Source organism: Capra hircus, chromosome 8, assembly GCF_001704415.2.
Source record: "Capra hircus breed San Clemente chromosome 8, ASM170441v1, whole genome shotgun sequence".
In the NCBI taxonomy this organism is placed as follows: domain Eukaryota; kingdom Metazoa; phylum Chordata; class Mammalia; order Artiodactyla; family Bovidae; genus Capra; species Capra hircus.
In genome coordinates, this window is record NC_030815.1 from 29254348 (window position 1) to 29269522 (window position 15175).

General features: G+C 37.2%; 1 protein-coding gene across 1 annotated transcript in view; it reads left to right on the forward strand.

The window, feature by feature from the left end:
• Window positions 1-15175, forward strand: part of FREM1 (FRAS1 related extracellular matrix 1) — a 179345-nt gene that overhangs the window by 103327 nt on the left and 60843 nt on the right. Inside the window, exons 19-22 of the mRNA XM_013965901.2 lie at window positions 3750-3946; window positions 7542-7764; window positions 8897-9041; window positions 14322-14463. Coding sequence (XP_013821355.2) covers window positions 3750-3946; window positions 7542-7764; window positions 8897-9041; window positions 14322-14463 — 707 coding nt within the window. The remainder of the gene's footprint in view (window positions 1-3749; window positions 3947-7541; window positions 7765-8896; window positions 9042-14321; window positions 14464-15175) is intronic.

The window sequence follows — 15175 nt, forward strand, 5'->3', positions numbered from 1 at the left end:
ATTATATACTGATAAAGTGTTAATTCAATGAGATGATATAATAGTGGTAAATGTATATGTATACAATATTGAAACACTTAAATATATTAAGCAAATACTAATAGAGCTAAACAGGGCTTCCTTGGTAGCTCAGAGGTTAAAGTGTCTGCCTCCAATGCGGGAGACCTGGGTTCGATCCCTGGGTCAGGAAGATCCCCTGGAGAAGGAAATGGTAACCCACTCCAGTATTCTTGCCTGGAGTATCCCATGGACGGAGGAGCCTGGTAGGCTACAGTCCACAGGATCGCAAAGAGTCGGACACGACTGAGTGACTTCACTATACTATGCTGCTGCTGCTGCTGCTGCTGCTGCTGCTGCTAAGTCACTTCAGTCATGTCCGACTCTGTGTGACCCCACAGATGGCAGGCAGCCCACCAGGCTCCGCTATCCCTGGGATTCTCCAGGCAAGAACACTGGAGTGGGTTGCCATTTCCTTCTCCAATGCATGAAAGTGAAAAGTGAAAGTGAAGTCGCTCAGTAAGTGTCCGACTCTTCGTGACCCCATGGACTATAGCCTACCAGGCTCCTCCATCCATGGGATTTTCCAGGCAAGAGTACTGGAGTGGGTTGCCATTGCCTTGTCCAGCTCACTATACTATAATAGAACTGAAAAGGTTAATACTCAACAATACAATAATAGTAGGGACTTCAGTGTCCCGTTTTCAACAATGGATGAATCATTTGGATGGAAAATCAGTAAGAAAACATTAAATTTGAACTATATATTAAACCAGATGAATCCAACAGGCATACATATATTCCATTCAACAAAAGTAGAATGCACATTCTTCTCAAATGCACAGGAAACAGTCTCTGGGATAGATCATATGATGAGTCACTAAGGAAGTCTTAACAATTTAAAAAGATCAAAATTGTACCAAGTATCTTGGTACAGATACTTTTTTTTAAAACCACAATGCCATGAAGTTAAAGTCAATAACTAGAGATAACTAAAAAGTTCCCAAATATGTGAAAATTAACACATTCCTGAATAACCAATGGATCGAAGACTAAATATAAGAAAGAAACTTTAAAATATCAAATAAAAATAGAAACACAACATGGCAAAATATATGGAATGCAGCAAAAACAGTGCTAAGAGGAAAGTTTTATAACAATAAATGCTGCATTAAAAAAGTAAATAACCTATAACTAGAAAAGCAAGAACAAATTAGGCCCATATTTAGCAGAAGGAAGGATATAATAAAGACCAGAGCAGAAACAAATAAAGAACAGATAAACAATAGGGAAAGTTAATGAAACTGAGTTGATTTTTTTAAAAGATAAAGGAAAGTGGCAAACTTTTAGCTAGACTTAACAGAAAGTTTGAAAAATTTCCCTCTAAGAACAGGAACAAGACAGAATTTCCCACCTGCATCACTCCTATTCAGTATAGTACTGAAAAATCATAGCCAGAGAAGGAGATGAAGAAGGAAATCAGAAAGGAAGAAGTAAAATGTTTCTATTTACTGATGATGTGATATTATATATATATAAATAGAAATTCCTAACGACTTCACCAAAAACCATTAGAACTAATGAACAGATTCCATAGTTTCAGGGTAAAAAATCAACATATAAAACTCAGTTGTATTTCTATACATAGACAATAAACTTTCTGACGAAGAAGAGAAAGCAATCTCATTTATAATAGTATAAAAAACAGCAAAATATATAGGAGTAATTTTAACCAGGGTAGGGAAAAATTTATATACCAACTATAAGACATAGAATTGGTGTCTTGGTGAAAGAAATTGAAGAGGACACAAACAAATGGAAAGACATCCCGTGTTCATGGGTTGAAAGTGTTAATATAGCTAAAATGTCCTTACTGCCCAAAGCTATCTGTAGATTCAGTGCAATCCCTATCAAAATTCCAATGACTTTTTTTTTTTTTACAGAAATAGAACAGATAATCCTAACATTTGTATGGAACCACAAAAGACCTCAGATAGCCAAAGAAATCTTGAGAAAAAAAGAGCAAAGTTGGAAGCATCATACCTGCTAATTTCAAATGATTATTGCAAAGCTATCATAATCAAAGCAGAAAAAAATAACAAGCACATAGATCAATATAACAGAATAGTGAGCCCAGAAAGAAAGCCATATATATATGGTCAGTTAATTTTTAATGAAGGAACCAAGAAAATACAATGGGCAAAGCATTCTTTAAGAAGTGATGTTGGGAAAAATGGACAGACACATTCAAAATAATGAAACTGGACCATTATCTTACAACACAAAATTTAATAGCTCAAAATGGATTAAAGTCTTGTATATGAGACATGAAACGATAAAGCTGCTAGAAGAAAACATAGGCAGTAAGTTCCCTAATGTGGGTCTGGTGACGATTTTTTTAATTTGACACCAAAGCAAAGGTAGAAAAGCAAAATATCAAAAAGTAGGACTATGTTAAAATACTTCTGCAGAGGAAGAGAAACAATCAATAAAATGAAAAGAGTATCTCTAGAATGGGAGAAAGTATCTACAAACCACACAGCTGTTAGGAGATAAAATCTAAAATCTATAAATTACTCATACAACTCAATACAAAAAGCTAAACAATCTGATTAAAAAATGAGCAGAGGACTTGAATAGACCTTTTTTCAGAGAAGACATACATGCTTGTATCAAATCAACATGTCTTACACCTTAAACTCACACAGTGATACGTGAATTATGTCTCAATGGAGTTGGAAGAAAGATTAATGCATTAAAGATGAATTGCATTAATTACAGTTTCTCCTGTGACTTAGGGTGGGGGCCTTAGTTAGCTCAGTTGGTAAAGAATCCGCCTGCAATGCAGGAGACCGGGATTCAGTCCCTGGGTCAGGAAGATCCCCCGGAGGACTCCACTCCAGTATTCTTGCCTGGAAAATCCCATAGACAGAGGAGCCCGGCAGACTACAGCCCATGGGGTTGCAAGAGTCAGACACGACTTAGCGACTAAACCACCGCCTGTGACTTAATACGTAACACAGAGCATTTTTATCTTTTCATTTAAGTCAATATCAGAATACCATAATAGCAGGTCAGTTAATTTCACTCATTCTTGCCAGTTGCTTGCTATGCAGTCAAGTAGGCTGACAACAGACTACCATCCTGGTGGCTCAGATGGTAAAGAATCTGCCTGCCATGCAGGAGACTGGGGTTCAATCTCTAGATGGGGAAGATCCCCTGGAGAAAAATGGCAACCCACTCCAGTATTCTTGCCTAAAAAATTCCACGGACAGAGGAGCCTGGTGGGCTACAGCCCATGGGGTTGCAAAGAGCTGGAGACAACTTAGCGACTAACAGGCAGACGATTGATGAACTCTTGATTTGCCTTTATATGAAAGAGATGGTTCCTTTCTTGTTCAAATATGACAAGAACTGCTCACTCTGGAGCCCTGGTGTTAATCAAGGGACGGTCTCTCTGACATTCATTCCAAGTATGTGAATGATGGTCACAGAGTCCCTACATACTAGTTAGCAGTTACAGCCCTTCTGTTCTCCATGCACATTTTAATTCTTCCTTGTAATTTAGGGGTATGTTTTTATGTTGATGGGTATAGTCATTGTAGAAGTCCCTGATGACTGATCCTTAGGTCAACTGCTGTGATCTCTTATTTACTCTGCTGAGAAATAGGCTATTGGGTTAAGGATTAAGGACCAGTAACTTGGGAAAATATGTTTTTCTTATTTACCTGCTCCATTTTGGTGTGCTCTAGCTTCGTTTCAGTGGAAAGACATGAAGGCTTTGCATATTAACTATGTGCAGTCCAGGCATCTGGGGATGGAACCAACGGCTGACAAGTTTGTGTTGTATGTCACTGATGGGAAGCGACGCTCCATGGAGATACCATTTTACATTACAATCAATGCTACGAATGATGAAGCTCCTGATTTTATAGTGCAGAATATTACTGTAAGAAAGATATTTGAATTTTTAGTCTCTCTTTGTCATTTTCTAATTTTTATTTTCACTTAATCTATTTACATTGGTCTCTGTGCACTTAACACATCAAGTTAATGAGTAAAGAGGGCAGTAACCTATGTTATGTAATGCAATCACTTGATAAATATTTTTCTAATAGTAATGATGATGGTCATGATAATAGTAATTGCTAACAGATAGCAATTGCATAGTTTAAATTATAGTTGTCTGTATATAGAATGCAGTACTTGCTAGTAGGTCCTGTTCCGAACCCTTTACATGTGTTCATATTGAATCCTCATAATAGGCTTTTAAAGTGATGGCATTATTATTGCCATGTAATAACTGCAATAAATGAGACTAAAAAGGTTAAGTTAGTGTCTCCAGATCACAGAGCTTGGCAGTAAGTAAAAAGTAGGGGATTTGCACCCTGGTGCTCTGATTCCATAGCATGCTACTTAACCAGTGCTACAATAGCAAGGATTCTTAATTCTCAAACTACAGGCATCTTTTTTATGCAGCTGTTTATAAAGATATATGACAGGAAAAAACGTAATTTTGACCATTATTTTTGTGCAGTTTAAAAATGTTATTATATAATAATATTTGTTAGTTTTATTTAAAAATTTAGTTAAAATGGCCCAGCATATCACTACTGAGACAACTGTTGTCTTAAAAAAATAATAAATATATGTGGTTAAACAAGTTAGAATGTTGTGAAACTTACACAGTGAACTATGAAATTTTCCCTCTTTAACAGTAGCTATGCATGGTCACTCCCCATCAGTTGAGTTCTTAGTAATTAATTTCCACAGAGGTAATTGTGTCCATGCCAATGATATATATGTATGTATGTATATGACTTTTCTGTATGTTTTCACCTACAAATCAGAAATCATTAATATACCCTACTTTCTACTTAAAAAAACCTTTGGTTACTCTATTTTAATATTTTCATATAAGCATATAATTCTTTTTAAACAATCCTAATTTTTATACAGTTATTTAATCCAGGTTTACTCATAACATATTCTGATTAAATGAATGAGTACTGGCTTTGGAGTATGAGGGACTTGGTGTTGCTTTTTACTAGTCATAGGGTTCTGGGTAAGTTATTTCTCTCTGTGCTTTTGTTTCCTCATCTGCAAAATGTTTATCAGATCTTCCTTTAGGGTGATCTATGACTATCATGATGGTCAGGCACATTTTGCTGTTGTTCAGTTGCTAAGTCATGTCTTACTCTTTGCAACCCCATGGACTGTAGCGCCCCAGGCTCCTCTGTCCTCCACCGTCTCCTGGAGTTTGCTTAAATTCATGTCCATTGAGTTGGTGATGCTATCTAACCATCTCCTTAGAAAATTCTTATTAAATAGGTGTCATTCATATTAGTCTTGTTACTTCTGTCATCCTTTTTCAGACATTGATCAAATTTGCTTTGAAACCATTATTTTGCCTTATTTTTCACTGAAAATTATCAAATTCTAAATGTAAAAAGTCTTTATTTGATTTTAATTTTCTGCTAAGTCTTAATGGTATATAAGACTTAAAAGGAAGAGATTTAAAAGTCTCAGAATAAGACTTAAAAGCCAGCTCCTGCCATTCCTCCTCTGTTGGCACATGGATTTCTCCGAAGAGCACTTCAGTAATTACGAGAGAGAGAAGAAATTACAAATGACTCCTTCTATACCTACCTCTATTGTCTTGTATCTGTCTAGGGTTGGAGTTTCTGAAATAATTAGGCCACTGGGAATTTGTCTCTTGCTCTTCTCTGAAAGTAATCATGCCTTTTTTCTCCCCTGTGAATTGCTTACAGAGGCTGTTGAAGAGTAACAAATATGGAGCCCCATGTGTTATTGGCAGAGCTGGCTTTAAGCTTCAAGTGATCTTGTAAAATAGTCATATGTATTTTGCTTTCTTGTGGAAAAGTGTATTTATTTTATAGCTAGCTGGGCTTCCATCAAGTTGTGCTGTAACTTGTAGCACAAAAAAATTGAGATTTTAAAGTTATTATAATCTATTTCAAAGCTGTCTACTAGTGAGTTTCTGTGTTTTATGTCTATTTATCTAAACCTTTTATTTATAATCTCAATAAATTATTGAACGTGCAAAGAAGAATCTCACATTTTTTTGATAAAATTTCCCAGTTATCTTGTGCATGAATTTACCATTTTGTAAATGGGAAAGGCTGCCATACAGTGAGCCAGGAGTCCTGAGATTTATAAAGAAAGATGATTAGAACATCTTTTTTAGGTTGCTTTATTAAACTTTTTGGAGATAAATGCAAGTTACTATCAAAGATGATTCCCTACTTCTATCACCATGCATTAAATTATTATGCCATCTCAGTTTTTAATATGTTGGCCAGATAAAAGGGAACCAGCATAATTTTAGCCTAAATGTCAGATATTATGATTCTTGTTATGTACATGCAAGTAATTGTAGGAAGGCTCTTTTCAAAGTCCTTAAGAGAGGCTGAAGAGAGAGTATTTTCACAAGTCTAAAGCCCATGTCTTCTTCAAACATAAAATGCCCACTCAGCCACAAAGACATTCTTGGATTCCTCCACCCGTTCCTGCTTCTTGTTTATCTGTATTTAGTAGTGCTAGATATTTTTTCCTTGTCTTATAATTAATGATGAGCAGGCCATCACAGTCTCATTTGGACTTTGATTCTTTAGAATATTCATATTCTTACAGTGATTCTGTACGTGCCCAATAAGCACATACTAAACTTACATACTCATATTATTTAGATCTTGCTGTATTTCACAGTAGGAATCAGAAATACTTTTTTGTTCCCTTGCTATGAGAAAAAGAAGATGAAGATGACCAAGTACCATGTTAATGGTACAAATGTTTCTAAATAACTAGATCCTACATGAAATGAAAAACATTCAGTTCTCTTGATGCTTAAAGGATTATGAAACTTGAAGTGGGATGGGGGGTTGTTCAGGCAAATTAGTGGTGTGAGGACAGAGAAGAGATCGGGGACCCAGCATTAAAATATATACTCTTGTGTATCCAGGAGCATCCTCTCAACTGTGGTTGACTGTAATTGAGATATAGCAGTGTTTGCTGCAATGACAAAAATTAACAACACCTAACATCCCCCAGTGTGTATAGCAGATATTTATGCCATTTGTAAAACAGGAAAAAAGAACTGTGAGAGCAGCAAGGTACAGAGGTTAAAATGGCAAGTTAGGACAGCCAGGGTCTACACCGTTTTACAACTGAACTCTGTGACTTCCAGAAGGCAAGCATCTTTTTGACTGCTTTACTCCCTGATCTTTGAATTATGAATCATATATATGAGATTACATATTTTATATATATATGTTTATATATATCCTTAGTCCTTCATGGAAATGGATAAAGTGCTTTGAAATCTTCAGAAAAACACATGAGAAAGGTAAGTAGATTTCTTATTGTCTTCTAAGGTCATGTTAAACTAGCAATTTCTTTTCAGGACTCATTACACACAAACCTCATGGAAACTTTGTGAGGATCTCTTAAAATTATTTTTTGAGCTTTTTGCCAAAAGAAAGGTTTCATTTCACATGCAGCTGGCTTTTCTTGTCTTTGTTTAGGTCTGTGAGGGTCAGATGAGAGAGCTGGATTCTTCCATCATCAGTGCTACTGACCAGGACATTCCCAAGAACCCCTTGCTGTTCAGTATCACTCACAAACCACGTCATGGCCTCCTCATCAACAAGGCATTTAGCAGAAACTTTTTTCAATATAAGCAATCAGCCAACCCCGGCCAGAAGCATGAACTTGTCTACAACTTTTCCATGGAACTTCTCAAGAATGGTATGTCATTTCAATTTGTTTGTTGTTATTGATTTAATAATTTAACCCAGAAAAGACAGTAATAAATCACAGAAAGAGGAACTGAAGAAATGGCCTTCGCCTGTATTCATTTATCCCTCAAGGGTTTTCTCTGGGCTCTGGATTAATGTAGAACATGAAGTCTCAGCTAGACACAGTGGGTAATTTTCTTTCACCTTAAGAGTATCAGCAAAATAATATTTGTGAATTTTGGTATTTTACTCCAAGGTTTTAATCACATAATAAAAAATTCCTTTTTAAAACAATCAAGATTATGGAACTAAATTTGAAGAGATTTGTCTGTCAAAACCTCCACATTTGAGACAAATATAGAACAACCTATAGTAACTCATTATTCTCTGAGGTGATAATTTGCTCTTTAAGGAAATGACAGATTGAAATAGCAGACTAAAGGATTTTTTCATTACTCTTTTTGAAAAATTGATCTTATCCCATTTGCTCATGTGCTCAGATGTATCCGGCTCTTTGTGACCCTATGAAGTGTACCTTGCCAGGCTCCTCTATCCATGTGATTTTTCAGGCAAGAATACTAGAGTGTATTGCTGTTTCCTTCTCCAGGGGATCTTCCTGACCCAGGGATCAAACCTAAAACTCTGTCAAACTGTTTTCCAAAAGTAGCTGCAGCATTTTCCTTTTCTACCAGCTGCATATGAAAGTTCCATTTTTTCCATGTGAATGTTATACAGGCTTTAAAAATAGTTTTTTACTTAAATTTTGATTCACCTAAAATTTATTTTGATTGTTGGCTTGAGGTAGGGATCTAAATACAAATTCCTGTAACTAATGAACTAATTTTTTGTTTCATTTAAATACCCTGTCACCATTGTTCTCTTTCAGTTTATTGAATAATATATTTTTTCTCAATGACTTTAAGTAAGACCTTTATCAAATACTAACTTATTTAAATAGGAACTTTTAATGAACTAGGGGGGTACTCCTACTTTATAAAATAGTTTGATTTTACCTTACTGTGCTGATTAATGAGCTCATGCTAATAGCAATGCCTTGGAAATTAAAACAAATTATTTATGACGGATTTTGAAATGGTTTAATCGTAAGAAAGATTTACTTTTTCTTTTTCCCCTTTGTCCAGGAATGAGGCTGATGTACGTGCACGATGATTCAGAGAGTCTGACTGATGACTTTACAATCCAGGTGTCAGACGGGAAACATAAGATACTTAAAACCATTTTTGTAGAGGTCACCCCAGTTAATGATGAGAAACCAATGCTGAGCAAGTAAGTTACCTGAAAAGAGTCCATTTGGGATTCTGTATGAAGTTCTAAGGTCTGGAATACTAGATGCAAGTGTAATGTATTTCCTCCAGAGAGAAGTCTTTAACAACTCCTGCCTGTTGCAACTTTCCCACAGACTTAAGCACCTAGAACCTTCAGTGCAAATGTTAGTTAACATAACTCCTCCTTAAAATTTCTCAAATTAGCCTTTTAATTATTTGGTTTTCCTCTAAAAGTTCTATTTAGTTGTCAGTAATTCAGAATGACCATACATACAATACGGAATGAACAGCGTACTAAATATTTAAGCACATGCACGTATACACGTACACACACACCAGAGAGTAATTAATAAATAAATTCAACTAAAGTGTGATCATACAACTGAAGACAGTCCTTACTGTGGATTTGATTAATCTTTGAGCTAAGAGTGGCTGAGGGGAATATATTGCCATGATTTTTTTCATTTTCATATTTCATTGTCCTCCCGTCCTCTTCTGTGTTCCATAGGGATCAATACCCTGTTGCCACCTGAGGTCAAGATGATCACCTTTTAAAAATTCTGTACTGATATTATTCATTGCAAACTTTCTCAGGAGCTGATCACTTTGATCATAGCTACAGAATTTTCATCAGTTATATTTCTTTAGTTCCAGCCATTTCTCATATCATTGGCAACTGTAGAGAACTGTCCAAGGTCAAAACTTTAGGAAACTCAACTCTTCTAAGGTCCTAGATCGAGGGAGTTGTGTGCTTCTTGGTACCTCTTTGACCATGTCAATGGTGTAGCATGATGGCCATTGAGTAGACAGTCTAAGTTTTTATTAGGAAGTGAACAACTTCTTAAAAAGGTGTAAACTCCCAAAATCTCCTCCACTTTACAGAAAAGAAACAAATCCCTTCCTTATCTTGCTGTTTCCTTATGGCCACTGAGGTCCTTGGAAACCATTATGGGAAATGCTGGAGATAATTTTTGGAGAGTTGCATCTCAGACATCAGATCGGCTAAGAGTATTCTATAGGAAATTTTTGTGTGTATGTCCTTAGGATTTGTGTATTTATAAAAATTAAAAATTTTTTCAAATCGTGTTGATTTCTGGGTTTATAACTCATCTTTCTTTTGAAATGTTTTTCCTTGTTTTATTTGTTTAAATTTATTTTTATTGGATTATAGTTCCTTTACACTGTTGTGTTCCCTGGTGGCTCAGGTGGTAAAGAATCTGCCTACAGGACACCTAGGTTTGATTCCTGGGTTGGGAAGATCCCCTGGAGAAGGGAATGACTACCCACTCCAATATTCTTAACTGGAGAATACCATGGACAGAGGAGCCTGGCAGTCTACAGTCCATGGGATCACAAAGAGTCAAGTATGACTGAGTGACTAAAACTACTTTCTACTGTACAGCAAAACGAATCAGCAATACACATACTATTTCCTTATTTTCTCACTGGATGTTAGATTAGTATAATCTTGATTTATAAAACTGAAAATTTGAAAGATATTTTGGTAGTAAAGAGCCTCCTTTCTGATGACCTCACTTTATCTAAGAAAGAGGGAGAGTGGTGAAAAATGATGTTTATTAAATGCTTTCTATACAACAGTGTGCTGGATTTTTTCACATATATTTAGTTAAATCCCCACCAAAATCGTGTGAAGTAGCTATTGTTTTATTCATTAAGATAACTGAGACCAGAAAAGTAAAATGACTTAAGGCACTCATTCAGTCTTATCTGACTTACTATTTCTTGCTAGGTTCTTGCCGTTAAACATCCCGGCATAGCTTCATCTACAGAATCACCAAAGCTCCTTCAGCTCTGCTTTGAAATCTCTCCTTTTTTCCCTTCTGTTCTTTTCCCTTCCGTATGTGTCCTTGAGCATATCACCTCTTGCTTTCTCTCAGAACATGCTCTATTATTTTTTCTCAAACTGCATCTCCCATCTCTTCCCTTTTCATTCCTTCTGCTAACAAGACACAGGGATACAGTTAATAGTGAAGGGAGCAAATTCTGGAGCCAAACTGTCTTGATTCAGGCACTTATGGGTAGTGTGATCTTGAGGGAAAAAGAATGTGAAAGTTCTAGTCCTTCAGTCATGTTCAACTCTTTGTGACTATGGCCTGTAGCCCGCCAGGATCCTCTGTTCATGGAATTCTCCAGGCAAGAATACTGGAGTGGGTAGCCATTCTCATCTCCAGGGGATCTTCCTGACCCAGTGATCAAGCTCAGGTCTCCCATACTACAGGCAGATTCTTTACCATTTAAGCCACCAGGAAAGCCCTGATTTGATATTGAATATATTACTTAACCTCTTGCTACCTCTTTGTCAACCTCTTTGTAAATGAGGGTAATAACGGTATCTTTTTCATGTGGTTGTTGAAGGGGTTCAATGAATTAAAATATGTAAAAGTATTTGAAAGACTGGTTAGTACATAGTAAGTTCTCATAAGTGTCAGTTATTATCATTATTGCTAGCAGGTATCTTCATTTTAGACTGCAATGATGGCTCAGTCCCTCATTCACTTCAGTGCCAAACTGTTTGAAGAAATAGCTTGTGCTTGCTTCTTCCGTTTCTGCTCATTGTCTCCAAATCTGATGGCTTTCCCACCAAATCTAATGGCTTTTCTCATCTGGCTGGACCTTGTTAGTGCATTTGACACCATTTCTTTGGTATTCTTTTTAGATGCTATAGTAGGTGGTTTGGGCTCGTGGGGTTGAACCCCCTTAGCCTACATTTGATTCTAGTGATGGAATATGCCCTACACCTGTCCATACCTACTGAAGTACCTGCAGTGCTCTGCTTTTCTGCCTCTGGGCAGCAGTGGCTCACTCAGCCCCTGTCCTGGCACAGGGGATAACACTCTGAGGGCGTTCTCCATCTATGAGAGGTAGTAGATAATGTAAGGGTCCCAGCCTCCCATCCTTCAGAGCTAAAATTTGTGGCATGTTTAACGTGGCTCTTCAACAGATCCCCAGTAGGACTGAGTCCCGTAGCAATCTTTACTGCTATGTTGTTGCCCTCTCCTCCTCCCCTCCCTCTCACTTGGTCCTGAGCTCACTTCCCAAAAAATTACCTACACTAAGCCTTTGTCCGTTTCAGGGTAACACACTGTGACACACTTTCTTTTCTCTTGAACCCTCATTTTCTGACCATTTCTTTCTACCAGGCTCCTTATCATCTTCCTTGTATTGGCTTCCTGTTTCAGTTCATCTATTTCTATTAAAAACACCACTGGGAATTCCCTGGTGGTCCAATGGTTAGGACTCCATGCACTCACTGCCAGAGGCTGGAATTCAATACCTGGTCAGGGAACTAAGACCCACAAGAAGTGAGGCCAAAAATAAAAAATTAAATCACCACCAATCTCCATAAGTCCCAAACCAGCATTCTAGCCTCCTAGAATGATGTTGATCCTGGAGAGACAGCATTGAGTGTTCCTGAAGAAAGATCTTAGTCCCTTGCCCCAGAATTGAACCTGGGTAGCCTGGATGAAAATGAAGAATCCTTGCCACTAGACAACAAGGGTCTAGAGGCTAGAAGCAAAGTGACTCTGGCTCTTATCCTCATTGAAAAATGCATTTCTTAAGGAGGCCAAAACTGTAAAAACAGGTACAAAGTTTATTATCAGAGACGCAGCATAGCATATGGGAGAGCACATAGAGAATCATTTTGTGTGTTTAAGAGTGAAGCAAGGCAGAAATACACACCTGGAGAGAAAGAGTATGTGTCCGCCCTAATGAGGAGGAGTGCAGTAAAGAGGTGATTTAAATTGCTTACATAAGACAGTGCTTCCAGATCTTTGTTTACCTTTGGCCAATTATCTTGTTTCTTTTCCTATATGTGACCTGTTCAAGGATTCTCCCCAACATGTGTGTGCACCTTTTTACTAAGTTGGATTCCACTGCAGACGCTTGTGAGTACATGTTCACATAGGTGGCGCCCCCGGCCTTTTGACCACCAAGGAGTCTTCCTGCGTTTGTGCAGACAGAGAAGTTTTCCTTGACCTCAGGATTGGTCCTCTTGTCTCTTGACTTCAGCAGGGCTCAGCTTCTGCCATTAGCTTTGTCCTTGGAGTGTCTGGGTGAGAACAAAGCTGCAATTTTACTCCACTTGACAAACAGCAGCTGTTCAGCCCAGGGGCCTATCTATCTCCTACCTCAATGGTGTTATAGTCTCTTGTAAAGAGGAGAGCAAAAGTTGCCTCCTACTACCAGGGAAGATGTCAGTTCTGAGAATGCAAGAGAAACCTAGTAAGGTTGAGGTGTTTGGGCCTTGACACCTAGAATTGAGGTGTTTGGGCCCTGACTTCTCAGCAGAGGACTGGAAAGCTGTTGAGAATGGTCAGTTTGCTACAAAAATGTCCTTGATCTCAATCCCAAGGAAACTTCCCAGTTTTTCTCAGGAACAAAGTGTCACAGTTAGTTCTTGTGTGATGACCAAAACCAAGAACAGAAAACAACAGGTGGAAAGAAATCCCTTCCTTACTTTGGTGAGACCAGGGAAAATGGCAATATTGGCTATGAAGCCAGTCACCCTTTACAGGACACATAAAACCACAGCAGCAGTTTCTATGGTAGAAGTAGCAGCTGCTCCGTGCCCCAGCCTTCTCTTCAAGATGCCAGGAGTTGACCAGGCAGCTGTGGCACTTGGGAAAGATGAATTGCTGTGAAAACAGTGCCAGTTACCCAGAAGATTGTCAAGGAGAAAGAGTAATGTAGAGGGCTACAGATTGCCTAAATATCACCAAATTCATAATGGTCTATCATAAAATGTACCAGAATACCTGTGAGTAAGTCATTTCATCTTTTTAAGTTTCTGTCTGTAAAATTAGAAGGAGAATACCTAGCCCACTTACTTCAGGGAGCTGTTGTTGTATTCATACTGAATAAAATTTTGGAAAAATATCAGTTTATAAAATGTTTTAATATAAAATTATAAAGTTAATATAAAATTATATAAACAAATAAACTTATTTTATAAAAATATATAAAATAAATTTAATATAAAATTATAATATAAATTATAAAGTTCTATACATATGAACAGGAGTAGGTAATTACCTCATGCCATACTCATCAATCCTGGCTAAATATTTTCAGGACTTTCACAGGTAAGGTGAAATGAGAGCTTAATTCACAAGACTGACTCATCATTTTTAGTACTTTGGAGACTGAAAATCATCCTCTAATTTTTGAAGGTTGAGCACTGTAATAGTCATTATGAGTGTCCCCTGTTAAAGCAATGTCTTCTGTTTCAGTATCAACCCAGATATCTTCTTTTTTACAGGAAGGCTGAAATTACAATGAATATGGGTGAAACTCGGATTATTTCTAGTGCTGTTCTCTCAGCCATAGATGAAGACTCACCCAGGGAGAAGATTTACTATTTATTTGAAAGACTTCCCCAAAATGGGCAACTTCAACTTAAGGTTGACCACCTTTTTTTATTTTTCAGATTGACTGTAACCGGTTTAAATTTTTACAATGCACAGATTTGCATAACTGAATGTATTCTGTCATAATCATGTTTTGCCCCAAAGTAGAAATTTTAATTTTACTACTTTGGAGGGAACTCACACTATTCTAAATTTACTTACTCATCTCAGGATAAATTCAACCAAAATCAAGGTTTTTCACTGCTCATTTCTCCTTAGGATTGTACCTAAACTGGAAGATAGGAAGTTACTGGGGAAAGCAAGTTGTCTAGTTTCTGATGAGAATCAGGCATACTTTGAAATATCTTTATTTCCATCAGATTTTTATTTTAAAAAATAGGCTTTATTTTTTAGAGCACTTGTGAATATCAACAAACTGATTCTAAAGCTTATCTGGAGAGGCAAAATACCCAGAATAGCTAACACAATATAGAAGAATGAGATTGAAGGAGTGATACTAACTGACTTCAAGACTGACTTTATACCTATAGTAACCTAACCCAGACAGTGTATGTTTGGTACAGGAATAAACAAATAGATCAATGGAACAGAATGAAAGTAAAAGTGAAGTCTGTCAGTTGTGTCTGACTGTGACCCTATGAACTACATGTAGCCCGCCAGGCTCCTCCATCCATGGAATTCTCCAGTCAAGAATACTGGGGTGGGTTGCCATTTCCTTCTCCAGGGGGTCTTTGCGACCCAGGGA